Below are 15,479 nucleotides of genomic sequence, written 5' to 3'. Positions count from 1 at the left end.
TTTAAATCATTTAAAATAGGCAGATTGAATTGAGTTTGAACAATAAGGAATCCCAATGGACTTAAGATAAGATGTGGATGATGATGCTAATGTTGAGGATTATGGAAATATTTACCTGCAAATCAAACATATGGAATGTACAGACGGTAAAAGGAATTCCAATAAAACACATCGTAGGCATTTCTAAATTTATCATATGTTTATATAAAGGCTGCATGAAGTTATCGTCCACTGTTATTCCACAAGATTCATGGAGAAATGGGAAACTGTACTTGTAACCTGTACAAAGAATTATAGCATCGACACAACAACAAGAGTCGTCAACAAATTCAATTGTACCACCATCTATTATGCGTTTTATATCTGGTTTGTGTTCAACGTTCACGGGAAAAATGGTCTTTGCTGCCTTACTGGAGTGATGACTAAAATAAACCTAAAAAATACAATATATAATATTATATGATACAACATTCTTTATTCGTAGTAATAGTTTTTGCAGTTTAAACTTTAATATAGTCCGTCCCCTAGGTCTTTAACCCTTTCGGTCATGAATTATGAAAACTTTGTGAAACCTTTTTTTATGTGTTTTTTCAATGCGAGCTATTTTTAACATTAATTTTTTTTATATTAAGATATTTTTCCTTGTACCGAATGTATGTAACTATAAGGTAATAATAGTACTTTACATATTGGCTTCACTATATTCACTATACTATACAGTACTCCACTATATTGGCTTCCGATCCTCAGCCATATTCCTCCGCCTATTCTACGAAGACAAAAGGCTTTGATAACGGAGTATTCGAAAGTAAATAGCAACTTGCAACTACCAATTAATGAAGACATCCCGAGTTTAGCAGCAAACCGACTCCCATCCAGAAAATCACCCATAAGAACAGCCCAACAGCTAACAGCAGATGATTTCAATGTTACCTCCAGATGGCGCACGCTGTGGACTGAGGAAGCCCCACCTGAAGTATCCAACCTTATTGACCCAGTCCAAAAGCCTGATGGCTTCGACCAGCCACGAAACATATGGAAGAGCCTAAACCGAATTAGAACGGGACATGCAGTATGCGCACACAACCTACATAAATGGGGAAAACAGCCTACCTCCAGCTGCGACTGTGGAGCTCCAGATCAAACCATCCAACACATAGTGGAGATATGTGAATTGAGGGCATATCGAGGGGACCCAAAAGACTTTTTCAAAACTACGCCTGCAAGCCTTGAATGGATAGCTCAACTTGACTTAAAGATATAACCTTATCTGTTTGTATTATCTTGTATTTTATCTGTATTTTGTCTATGTTCGTTTTTATATAATTTTATGTTTGTATTTTTGAATTATGTACTTACGTTTTTTACAATTATTACTGTATTTACTCCATGTATTGAGCCATACGCCAAATAAAATAAGTACTTTACATAATAAATTTAGATTAAGTAAGGGTTAATATTTCAAACGAAAATTTTAAAATTTATCTATCTACGTCATATTCGTCATCTTATCCTTCGTGGAGGGTAAGATGACTAAATATGGAGCGTAAGATGACAAGGTATGCCTATTATAAGAAAGAAAGGCAGTTAAATAAGAAAGTAAACAAATTAAAGTAAAATGCATTTATTCTGCAACTAATGCAACACTCGTAATAGGTCCTACATTTTTTAAAGCAGACGTAGTTGGAACTTCTATTGAAATTTGTTTGTCCTTTTTTATTGTTAGAGATGTCTCAAAATCAAGAATATCAAACACCTGGCTATATACAGGTTATATGCCAGTGGCTCTAAAACTACTAAGAGCATTTGAAACAGTTGCTGCTTTTAAGTAGGTACGCTCTCCCAAATAGGATTGCAATGACATACAATGTTATAAGACGACCCGGATTACTAATCAAAAAATTCTCGCAAGCTCGTGAGTATGCTGTTTTCAGAGGCTCATATATTGACACATCCAATGGTTGCATATGATGACTGGTATGCAGTGGGAAACCAAGTGGAGAAATGTGATTTTTCCGGCATAACGTAATGACTTCCAAAGAAACGTGACTGGTGTGATTATCCATTAACACTAACACAGAGTTGTGTTCTCTTGAACGAGCGTATTGAATAAAATGTTCGAAATATTTAACAAAATTTTCAGAAGTCATCCATCCAGAAGGATAAGCTACTGCTATGATCCCTTTAGGCGCTCCATTTTCAAGAGCTGGTTGCATTTTTACTCTTGTGAATATTAGGAACGATGGTATAAAATTTCCAATGGTATTCATGCCAAAAACAGCAGAGTAGCAGAATATGAATATTTTTCATGGAGTTCCTTGTATACCTTAAAGAAAGTTTCCACATTAACTTTATTAAAAGCCATTAATCTAACAGCAAAAGTTGCTTCAGGTTTACGGAGTGATAGATTAAATTTCTTCATAAAGGATTGTGCAAAGTGAAACCATTTTTTTCCTAGTTTTAAATCTATCAGCAACACCACAATGAACATCAAAGTTGAAAGAAATGTTTCTAAATTGATCCTTAGTTAATCCAAATGCCAGTCTATCTAAATTTATCACATATTTATTAAATTGATTTTAATTAAATGTCGCTTTAAACCAATATTAAATGTTGGTTTAAAGCGACCAGCATTTTCAGTAAAATTATGAAATATAAAAGATTTATTTTTATAAATTTTTTAAAAATTACAAAATAAATATATATCTAGATAGCCCATATAACTATAATAACAGTTACTCTTTAAAAAATTTAAAGTTGTTCCCAAATACAGACAAAGGATCTTAAGGTGGCTATATTACCTGGACATACCTTATATACTAAGTTTTCAAAATAATAATTTATTAAAAAAATCCTTCATAACACACCAAACATACACTGGAATATTAGCCATTCTTTAGTTCTTAAAACGACAGCAAACGCTTGCCTTACACATTTTGATCTAATTAGATTAAATTGAATAACGAGGCATGTACAAAGAACCAACGGACCAAGTATATATAAAAGTATTTAAAAGTATTTTACGAGGGAGAGATGGACAGAAAAGTTAATTTTGTAATAGTTTTTTTTTTGGTTATGAAAAAAATATTACCTTTTCAGCATATTTAGATACTTGTAAAGTTAAATCCAGCCCGGATGGTCCGGCGCCAACAAGAAGCACATTCTTTCCTTCAAAGTTCTGGGCAGATCTAAAGGTATGACTATGATCTATAGTACCGGAAAAGTGTTCTTGTCCTTCGAATTTGGGCCAAAAAGGTTGGTTATAATGGCCGTTACATACCATTATTGCATCGTAAGTTAGAGTATGGTACTCTTTTGAAGGTTTGTGAATGTATGTAAGGTGCCATTTGTTTTCTTTAAGTGGACGTACATCGGTTACCATACAGTTAAACTACAAAAAATAGAAAACTTTTAATTAATACTAAACGTCAATTTGTACAAGTATTCATATTTACAGTGTATATCAGCTAAATTTAATAAATTTAATTACAAATAAATGAGGGAATGTTAGAAAATATGCTCGGACATGTTGATTAGTGGAGACTCGCTAACAAAATGGACAGTTTTCAGAATATACGCGGAGCAATTCACAAAACATTGAAGAACAAGACAAGAAAAGATACACTGATAAAACTTTATAAGATAATGACCCCACCTACCGATCCGTCTGTTTTTTTCGGAGATAAACCTATCCATTACCTTTTTGTTGTCGAAATTGTTATCGTTTTGTTGTTGAAAGTTAAAAAATTTCTTTATCTAAAGTTTTTTCGATGGATAAAAGGTCAAGCGCAGTTAGTCTTTATTCCAACAATGTATTCCTTAAAAACGTCTTGATCAATTTCAAAGCACGGAAACATTTTTCAGTTTCAGCAGTTGTCATTGACATCTTTATTTCGCAAAATGTTTAAACACAACCATATGGCATTATTAAATTTAGAGTACGTAAGCAGAGGATTATATTTTCGTTTTCTTTTGTTATTTTTGACCGCGAGTATAATATTGTCAATTCTAACTTCAATGCATTTTTTAACCATTGGAAATGTGTTGCAGAAGTTATCATAAATATAGTTCCTTTCTATAATGTTCATAATTTTCTCTTTACTCCAACTTTGCACTAGATAGATGATTCTTAAAAGCAAAACTATTCTTAATTTGAATTTAAGATTGTCACAAGTTTCTCTCGCACATAAATTTAAATTCTTCTCATTTCGTACCCGTCTCTTCGGTCGCCTGGAGTCTTGCCTATTCCATTACGGAGGGCGGACTGTTTCTGATGTTAACAACTATTTTAAACTGTCAATAGCATATTGCAATTTCATTGAGTCCATTTTAAACTAAACTAACTAAATGTATTAATAATAATATTAAAAATAAGTTGGGTAGACCGAATAACAAATGTTGAGGTCCTCAGAAAGATGACAAAGTAAATGGAAATCATGAATACGATTAAGATAAGAAAGTTACAATATCTCGGCCACGTTATGAGAGGGGATAAATATGTGTTGCTACAAACCATAATACAGGGAAAACGAAGTATTGGAAGAAGACGCATCTCCTGGCTCAACAATCTGAGAAAGTGTTATAATTGCAGTTCCGACGACTTGTTCAGAGCTGCATCTCAAAAGTGAAAATAGCTGTGATGATTACCAACCTCGTTAGAGGAGAGGGAACGTAAAGAAGAAGAACTAAATGTATCATGTGCCATTATTAAATTATGTGACAGCATCAGGCATTATTTTGTAAAACAAATCCAATCAGTATTCGAGTACTTTCAGCAAAGGGTTGCTATTGCTCTGATGAATTAAATGCCAAATATTATAGAGTTTCAGCACAAAGTAGTCAAACCTTTCGCGTTTGAATCGTTATCAATGAAGCGATATAACTGTTATTTCGTTGTAGTCCCCACCCCAGTCGACTCGGACTGATATAAATTCAAACTCGGAAGATTCAAATAATGTCTCTAAAATACTTCCTACGTCAGTGGTTACAGTACAGAGGTGCCACCTGATTTGATGGCCAAAAACGAAACTATCCACGCATTACAGCAGCACCATCTCAAGGCTTTGCAATTAATTTCGCGTGCGAGTTTTTTAAAATAGGAATAATTTGTTTCAAAATACAGGTCAATATCCCAACAGCACTTTAACTTTCCGTATCTGAAAAACCATAAAATAACTCATGTATTTTCTCGTCAAAAACTCAAAGGACTAACGTTAAGTTTCATTAATTCACACACCCCGTTGTCATTTCTTAAGCTTTAAATTTCATCTACACAAAACAACTATATAGTACGTATTAAAGCGTAACACTTAAAAAAAGAAGAAAACTGACATTCAATTATTTCATCCTCATGACTGGATGCAACTTGTATGTTCAAGCAGTGCATGGTACTAAGAAATAAAGACACTGATGGTTGTCAATTCCGATGGCTGGACAAAAGATGGATTCGATATACGAAAAACTGGGCAATCGTTCAATACAAAGTCATCCTTAATAGAGAAGACCCATTTAAGACTATTGATTTCAACATAAGAGGGGGTCAATTAACTTCGGAAGTTCCAATCATAACTAATCAACCAGTCCCTATTTCTAGAGAGAAAAAAGCAGAAAAAAAATTTCTCGCTACTGCCTCTAATTTCCACCTTATTTCACAGTTTTTATCAAGGCTTGCATACGAATACTACAACTCAAAATACTCACCCCGATCTTGTAAGTAATGATGAAGAAATAAATTAATTCAAACTTAATGCTTTTGTTCTTTTAAAATTGTATTTTTAATGTTTATTTCGTAATATAATAATAGAATATTTATGTTTTATTTTATTTTAAAATGTGCACTTCATTTGAACCTTATAAGATAAGTCAATAAGAAAGAAGTACCTAACTGGACAAGTCAATCAAAATCCAAAAGTTTTTACATTTTTGTTGTTTTAATTTGTATTGTAATACATGTATCCTGTATACATAATTTTAATTAATAAAAGCTACATTTACTCATGCGTTAAATTTAAAATAGTTTTTATCGCTTCCTGAAAAAACTCAAATTTGGACTTGTCTGCTTTTGTCCGCTGACCACACATATAATTGTTATTTCGTTGTAGTCCCCACCCCAGTCGACTCGGACTGATACAAATTCAAACTCGAAAGATTCAAATAATGTCTCTAAAATACTTCCACGTCAGTGGTTAGAGCACAGAGGTGCCACCTGCTTTGATGGCCAAGAACGAAACTGTGCACGCATTACAGCAGCACTATCTCAAGTCTGTGCAATTAATTTCGCGTGCAAGCTTTTTAAAATAGGATTAATTTATTTCAAAATACAGGTCGATATCCCAACAGCACCTTGACTTTCCATATTTGAAAAACCACAAAATAACTCATGTATTTTCTCGTCAAAAAACTCAAAGGACTAAAGTTAAGTTACATTAATTCACACACCCCACTGTTATTTCTTAAGATTTTTATATTATCAACAAAAAAAAACTATATAGTAGATATAATGTTAAATTTATGAGTGTGATGTGCTTAGAAAAGGATATAGTTACTGCATGTCGTTTCCATTGTAACCACATGCCTTTATCGGGCGTTATAACACCAGCCTCGAATATAGTGCGGACGCTTATAACAATTGTAATTATTTTAAAATTTTGTCGGTTAGGCAAATATATTTTAATTAGACATAAAGAACAAAGTTCCAGCAGAAATTTGAATTTCATTAAAGTTTCAACAAAAAAAAATGCAGAGGATGAAGATCTGTTATACTATTGTTATATCCGAAATTATTTTAAAAACTTGACTTTTCAAATTTGTTACTTACCTTAATTAGACTCCTTAATTGAAAATGATCCACATATTGATTTAATAATTCAAGAACCTCATTTTGTGTTAAATACGAGTTTTTATCAGAAGCCACTGGAAAATCGGGGAATCCCATTACTTGTTTTGGAAGATTTGTCCTAAAAATATATTTTGATTATTTGAGTTTTAAATCTAGAAATAAAAGTTTTGGTTGCGTCGTTATTATAGCTTTTTTACAGAGGCCATTTAAATATCGCGAGATAAATATAAAGACACATTCTATATATACTCGTATATATATTGTACTGGACTTGCTTATTTCGACGCAGCTCATATAACGGTTGCATCTCAAAATGACAATGATCTGCCTTCGAGAAGCTTCCGGATGTATCGACCGGGATGGAATCGAAGCAATAATGCAAGTGAATAGATGTGGACTATTACCAGAATACAAAGCACGTGGTGTTCGTGTGTATTAAGGTATAAAAAAATTGCTTATTACAAGCTTAAATTTTTATTTTAAGAAGATCTTTTCGGAATTAAATCATTCCATCATCAGTTAACTAAAAGAGAGAGTAAAAATACCAATATTAAAAAACACAAGTTAAAATTTAAATATATAGAAATAACACGTTGGTTTTTTACTACTTACATAAAAAGTTGTTAACAAACATTGTATGGCCACTTAAAAAAACTTTCGAAGGACATCCGTATTAAAATATAATCCTCATGGTTTTATCAAGGTAAATGCAATAGACTTAACTTATTGATTGTTAAAAACTGAAGATGGGGGCATCTTACATGACCCCCTGTAGCTGGTGAAGTTTTTTCGACTTACATTACCTCTGATCTGTTCTGGAGTCTTGGGCTAACTGATATAAAGATGGTATGAAAAATCAGTTAGTACCCATCAATGTCAAGTGGAATGATGTAGTAGGAGCAAAAGTCATTGTGCTTAAGTTTGTGAATAGGCAGTTTTTAGTGAAGAATTGTGTTTTGTGTGTAGTAACATCAATAGCAATTTTTGATATTTTAAAAAGGTGGTAGAATGTAAAACAATGAGTGACTGTGATGTAAAATAAATTTGGTATACCAGGGTAAGGCAAAATTTAAGTTAGGTAGTTGAAATTAATAAATCATTTGGAAGCGGTAAAGAGAATGTTATTACCTAATTGTTTCCTTGTATGAAGTAGATATAGATAAAAGTTGGTTTGAAATTTGTGGAAGATGAATCGAGGAAAAAGAAATAAAAGAAAGAGAAAGAAAAGGAAGTAGGAGATGAATGTAAAGATGTAAGCTGGGGATACTGAAACTGATTGTGATAAGAGATTGATAGATGTAGTGTGAGTATTTATAAGAAAACCTGTGTGATTAGTCAGATGGTAGTTCATACAAGGAAACAATTAGGTAATAACATTCTCTTTACCGCTTCCAAATGATTTATTAATTTCAACTACCTAACTTAAATTTTGCCTTACCCTGGTATACCAAATTTATTTTACATCACAGTCACTCATTGTTTTACATTCTACCACCTTTTTAAAATATCAAAAATTGCTATTGATTTTACTACACACAAAACACAATTCTTCACTAAAAACTGCCTATTCACAAACTTAAGCACAATGACTTTTGCTCCTACTACATCATTCCACTTGACATTGATGGGTACTAACTGATTTTTTATACCATCTTTATATCAGTTAGCCCAAGACTCCAGAACAGATCAGAGGTAATGTAAGTCGAAAAAACTTCACCAGCTACAGGGGGTCATGTAAGATGCCCCCATCTTCAGTTTTTAACAATCAATAAGTTAAGTCTATTGCATTTACCTTGATAAAACCATGAGGATTATATTTTAATACGGATGTCCTTCGAAAGTTTTTTTAAGTGGCCATACAATGTTTGTTAACAACTTTTTATGTAAGTAGTAAAAAACCAACGTGTTATTTCTATATATTTAAATTTTAACTTGTGTTTTTTAATATTGGTATTTTTACTCTCTCTTTTAGTTAACTGATGATGGAATGATTTAATTCCGAAAAGATCTTCTTAAAATAAAAATTTAAGCTTGTAATAAGCAATTTTTTTATACCTTAATACACACGAACACCACGTGCTTTGTATTCAACAGGTATACTAGCCACTCCTGGATATCTCCACTTCATGGTTTGTTCCAGTTTCACTTTTAATATTACCAGAATCTTCTAGTACATAATAACTTTTATATATAAGTAGCGCTGATATTAGCTAAGCTTAGTTGATAAGATATTATCGTGCTGTAAACTTATAAATAAATATATTTAAATAAATTAGAACCACTCGTTTTATTTAAAAACGGTACAGTTGTTGTCACGGTGTGAGATTTAAAAATAAATTCAGCAGTGACTTTTGAAAAAGACTTCGGTAGTGATCTTTGTAAAAAAGAACATTTAAAAAGTACGTGTGTGCCTGACCAAAGATGCTGCTAGTAGAATTTTCAGTAAAACAGTTACGTGAGTAACTAGAAGAACGCGCTGAAGACTGCAGCGGGTCCAAGAAAATCCTTCAAGAAGGACTGAAGTATGTTCTCAACAAAAATGGAGATGACCGAGAGACATTCCAGTTCCAGTCAGCAGAAGAAGCAGTTTTAACAAAAATAAAAAATGTTTCTCAAACGTTCGAAGAAACTTCTAGAAAAAATGAAAAGGGATTTGAAACTGTCTCGCAAATGATTGAAGAAACTTCTAGAAAGAATGATGAAAGATTCGATGAAACGTCTCAAATTATTAAAGAAGCAACTAGACAAAACGACGAGAAATTCAAAAATGTTTTTAGAAAATTCGATGAAGTATGTAGTCAGAGCAATGAGAAATTTTAAGAAGTTTCTAGAACATTCGATAAGATACAAAAACGACAAGATAGAAGACGTAGAAGAGAAGATCAAACAATTAGAGACCATGATAACCAATAAAAAAGTGCTACCACCAGTTAATGCAGTAGTTTTAGATCCTGTAGTGAAAGAAGAATCACCTAGAGACGAAACGACATATCCTATCAGATTAAAATTGCCACCATTTGATGGAAATCTTGGTCCATATACTTCTTGGTCCAAGAAAAATGTTACCAGACCTTGTTTATTTGACTAGACAAACGTTACAGAGATGCCCATCTCTACAACAAGTCTACAAAGTACAAACAAGAAGTAGAATTCAACGACCAAGAAAGAGATGTTGCTCATATAGCGCTGTTGGCTTATCCGGAGGCACCAGACAAGATATTGAAGAAATTGCTGTAAATACCTTCATCAATGGGTTAAGAGACAGTGAACTACAGAAAGCTGTAAGACTAGCAAGACCGAAAGTTTTAGATGAAGCGCTCGTCATTGCCTTAGAATACGAAACAGCTAGTCAAGCTTCACGGAGCTATCGAGTACGAACCTCTGAAGAGAGCGTCCAACAAAACGATAAACGTCTGAAAGAAATCGTACGGAAAGTAGTTCGTAATACGATGCCGAAGAGAAGCGAAACCAGATGTTGGAATGGTGGCGACGTAGGTCAAATTCGCCGTAAATTCAATACAATAGTCAGAAAGCTATAACAGATCGAACACCGGGCTGGAAAAAGTCATTTAAATGGTGATGCTCAGTCAAGACGGCCATGCAGTGCAAATTGTAACCTCTGTCTTAAATTAGGAGAACGACTTTGGCCCGTGAGACGAACCACCGTCATTAATGATCAATGGCAACCTCTACAGCTACAAGACGCTCAAGCAGATGATCCATGTATAAAAAGAGTATTGGATTGGATGCGTCGAACTGAAAGACCTTCTTGGCAAGACATAAGTGCATGTAGTCCAGAAGTCACGTGTTACTGGAGCCAATGGAATTGCCTAGTGCTAAAAGATGATATTCTGTATAGAACCTTTGAGAACGATGATGGTATAGAATCTAAGCTTCAGTTAATTGTACCTAAAAGTAAAGTGTCAGAAGTATTACGTCAGTTGCATGGCGGTGCATTAACTGGACACTTTGGTATTACGAAGACTCTGCCTAAGGTTCTAGAACGGTTCTATTTGGTGAACTGTAAAGATGATGTAAGAAGATTGTGCTGGAAATGTGAACTGTGTGCAACCAGTAATGGTCCAGTTGGTAAAAAGAGGGCACCCATGAAACAGTACAATGTTAGTAGTCCTATGGAAAGAGTAGCAATCGACATTGCAGGTCCACTTCAAGAGACGAATGATGGAAATAAATATATCCTGGTAGCCATGGATTATTTCAAGGAATGGACTGAGGCCTATGCGATACCAAATCAAGAAGCTACTACCGTTGCAGAGGTACTTGTTAAAGAATTCTTTAGCCGATTTGGTGTTCCTTTGAAAATTCACTCCGACCAAGGGCGAAACTTCGAGTCAACATACATACATCTCCGAAAAATTGCCATACATTTCCGAAACGGATTGAACGATTTTTATGAAATTTCATATGTATATTCGGTTAAATATACAACTCTGAATTTTCTTCCATGAAAGTTGTTTTCATTTAAATAAGTTGACATAGTTATAAATTAGAATGCCGTAGTCAACTACCCTACAGAGTTTTTGAATTCATTGGAATGAGCTGTACTTACACCTAACAATTTACAATTCAAAGTATCAGTTGTCATTATGCTGCGTAACATTAATAAAACTCGAATGTGCAATGGAATAAAACTGACTGTAAAAAGGCAAATAAATAATGTCATCAAAATACAAAGGAGAGGATGTCTTGATCCCGCGTATACTGATGGTTTCAACGAAGGTACCATTTGATTTTAAACGTTTACAATTTCTCGTGCTTTTGGCTTCTGCAATAATAATAAACAAATCACAAAGCCAACTGTTGGAAGTTTGCGAAATTAACTTAGAGTTTGCATGTTTAGCGCATGAACAATTATTCGCCTGTCGGAAAACAGTCATCGTTGTATACTTATGTATTTAACGAAAAAAAAAATATTTTTTTCAGAAAGTATTAAATTGATTTAACTTTTTTCATGCATAATATGTTTTAGTGTTTTCTTTTGGTTTCATTTGAACTTTTTAGACACATTATTTAATTCTATACGTCATCTAATTTACTTACCGTTGCACGTCATCCGCGTCATAGACCGTGAGGTCACATGATACCAACACGAAATTTTTAGGCGGTAGGTGTGTTCTTTTTTAGAATCACTTTGCCGAGTACACTGGCATTACAGCCACTAATAGACATATTTTATTATATACGCGTAGAAATAATATATAAAGATTTCTATTAATGTTAACTTAAAGAAATAAACAATAATAGGTTTCATTTAATTTGTATACATGCATTATAAAGCGTTTTTATGAAGAACATTTGTTCGGAACACACTGTAACTGTAATCCATGATACTATAACTAACAAGATAAGTCAACGCGCATGTTCTTGCATCTCTCTCGCACACCTGTGATGTAAGCCCGAGACAACTTTAATCATACCAAGTTAAATGCTCTATCTGTTGCTATCCTGTGTGCTTCAAAACGTAGTGAACGATATTTTTATTTACTCATTGATATAGTAAAAATTTTGTATATTATATTGTTATATAAATTTTGTGGTGAAAACATTCAGTTTAATGTGTTAATATCACCTAATTTATTTATCGTACTCAACTTCCTCTCGACTACCTGTAGTTACTTTATAAAGAAGACTAATTATTTGGTTGCCATAATGTATTGTGCTGTGGTGGGTTGTTTAAACAATTATAATAAAAAAGTAAAACTTTTTCGAAGTGTCGTTTTTTTGGGTTTCCTAGAGACAAACAAATGCGTAAAGTATGGGTCTTCAAGTGTTTTCAGCAAGACAAATTTAATGTAGAAACCGCGAGAGTATGATCAAAACATTTTACAGAAGCTGACTATTGTTTAAAAAGAAAAACTATTCAGATTGCCTGACAAACAATAGAATATTACTACTAATAGTATAAACTTCGATCTCTGTCAATGATAATGACGTGCATCGGTAAGTAAATTAGATGGACTGTAAGGCGGTACGAATTTCGCCGGGTCAGCTAGACTTGGATCTAGGGATCCCACCTTAAATTTTTACCTTTACCATGCGATCTGCGCGATGCTCCATTACGCATATTATGATTTTAAAATTTTGGCTTGTGATTTCAAGAAATAATAAATTGACAATTTATTTGAAAACTAGATTTAAGCTAGATATTTAATTAACCAATTATAATCTTTCATTTATGTAGTCTTATCGAAATTATGATTAAAATGATGACTAGCAAATCTCATAAATAAAAAACTTAAACTAATTCTTAATTTAAAAGAAAATTTTATCCTTCATATCATTCATAATATATTATCTTAATTTCCAAAATTCTTTCTTTCCTCTTTCAAAAAGCCTATTTCTTGTTTTATTTGACAAACATTGAGTACTTCTACTGGTTTTTTGTATGTTTCTTTACATTTTATTCCCACTACTAAATAGCAAAATCTTTTACAATGAAACTTTTTTAAACTTCTTTTTTAATTTAAATATTATGTTTATATGGGATTAAGCCACAATTTATTGGTTGTAATGAAAATCACATTTTTTAACTAACCAAAGTTTGACGTTTTGAAATCGTTCTCAAAATATTTATAGAAATTTTGAACAACCTAAGAAAACGGCCAAGGATGGACCAAGGTTATTTTTATTGGCTATAATTATGATGAGCATTGATCTCCTTTTTTAATCGGTAAAAGATACAGGTTAGGTTAGGAGAAACAGAAATGTCAAAGTCTTAAAATCATCTGCGCAATGGTGCATAGCGCATCTCGCATGGTAAAGGTGAAAATTTAAGGTGGGATCCCTAGATCCTTGTGTCAGCTAGTAGGTATCTGTATAATTATAAATATAAGCGAAGTTAGACTTCTTTATCACGTAATTTGACACGTTACGTCAAAATAAGGATAACAAATAAAAAAATTATCTGCACTTTATTTAATTTAAACTGCGCATGCGTACCTATATGTCAAAATAAAGGTGCTTTTATTACAAGACGACATAAAAAAAAACCTTTCAATAACTCTCTATTATTGATCTATTTGCATGAACAACCTCTGCTTTGGTTTGAATACCAACATTACAATGTTTTTATTTTGAGAACAATTTCCGAAGTGGAAATTGAAACGTCAATAAACGTACTTTAACCTTTAATTGTGGCTTATTCCCATTTAAATAGTAATTACTTTAACATGCCACTAGAAAATAGCTTCAGAACAATATATTTGAAAATGAAACAGTTTATTTTAAAGAATTCAGAAACGCTTGAAAATATTGTTTATCAATATCGGACAGACTCATATTCATAAATCGAGCAGACTCATATTCATCATTTTTTCAATTGCTTTCACCTTATCTTTAGAGAGCTCATTTTTTGGAGGTAAGAGCATTGGTATATTATTGAAAACAGGGCATTGTTCTCTCCGATTAGTAATAATGCTATATGTCGAGAAGCTTTTCTACCACGGGTTCTTGGACCACCGCGTTTGGAATGAGAGATACTTTAAATGGAGATACTTTTGTAAATATGTTTTCTGAGTGAGAGACCTTATATTCTGCTTCTGTTAAATTTTGTGTAAATTTAATTGACATCACTTTGCAAATGGAATTTTTTTGGAAGTCAAATTTTTGGGACAGGTTTCATAGCCATTAAAATCGTGATCTTTTAATTGCAAAATAATATAAAGATGTCTTTTATTCACAGACTTCAAATTGCGTATAAATGAAAGTAGTGAATAAAATTCCACTTTTTCCATTAATCTTTCAATGTTACTATGCACATTATCCACCCCTTGAATTGCTCCATGACCTGGTGTAGAAAACTTCATTGTAAGACTTTCTAATTCCGGATGCTGTCTCATTGCTTCCATAACAGAAAATGAAATAAATGAGTTACGATTCTGAGATATACAAGAATCACTCTATGTGACTAGATTAGTGATATTATTATCTTCCAAAACTATATCCAAAATTTTATGAAAAGCACTAGCCAGCACGTTGGCGGTCCTTCCTTGTTTTTTTTTTCTGTCTATATGGCATAATAAACAGTTTTTGTAACAGAGTAATATGCAGTCAATTTATAGATTTTTGTAAATAAAAGAAATTGCCAACTTCCGATATTGGACACGTTATCACATTCTGTAAATCAAAACTAAGAACCGGTGTTCCGTTTTTTCTATCAGTATTTCTTTCTAGCCTCATACTATTTTTTATTTCAATATGTTCTTCAAACTTCTGGTGTTCCTCTTTTGTCAAATGTTTGTCACGACTTTTATGTTTGTAGTCTTCACATTTTAAACAACGGTCCTTTTTAAGGGATATGAAAACCATAATTGAGAAACTAAGAACCGGTGTTCCGTTTTCCCTATTAGTATTTCTTTCTAGCCTCATACTATTTTTTATTTCAATGTGTTCTTCAAACTTCTGGTGTTCCTCTTCTGTTAAAAGTCACGCCTTTTAAGTTTGTAGTCTTCACATGTTACACAACGGTCCTTTTTAGGAATACGTAAACCATAATTGAACTCATTGTTGAACACAAATCGGTAATAGGGTAATTTAACTGGATCTTTTCCTAGTTCTTCACACCACTTCAAGTACAAGTCGTATAATTTTGCTACACTTAAACTGGCTTCCAAATACTTCC

At 32.9% G+C, this 15,479-nt stretch overlaps 1 protein-coding gene across 3 annotated transcripts in view; it reads right to left on the bottom strand.

Annotated features, from left to right (window-relative positions):
- LOC140432577 (senecionine N-oxygenase-like) overlaps positions 1-15,479 on the bottom strand; it is a 133,003-nt gene that overhangs the window by 5,485 nt on the left and 112,039 nt on the right. For all 3 annotated transcript variants that reach the window (XM_072520575.1, XM_072520576.1, XM_072520574.1), the window contains exons 3-5: positions 6,818-6,956; positions 3,092-3,391; positions 116-433 (exon numbers count right to left, since the gene is read on the bottom strand). In XM_072520575.1, the coding sequence (XP_072376676.1) occupies positions 116-433; positions 3,092-3,391; positions 6,818-6,956 (757 nt within the window). The remainder of the gene's footprint in view (positions 1-115; positions 434-3,091; positions 3,392-6,817; positions 6,957-15,479) is intronic.

Source organism: Diabrotica undecimpunctata, chromosome 1 (assembly GCF_040954645.1).
Source record: "Diabrotica undecimpunctata isolate CICGRU chromosome 1, icDiaUnde3, whole genome shotgun sequence".
Lineage (NCBI taxonomy): Eukaryota > Metazoa > Arthropoda > Insecta > Coleoptera > Chrysomelidae > Diabrotica > Diabrotica undecimpunctata.
Note: the sequence above shows the minus strand (reverse complement) of the source record. Positions and strands in the feature narration are given on the sequence as shown.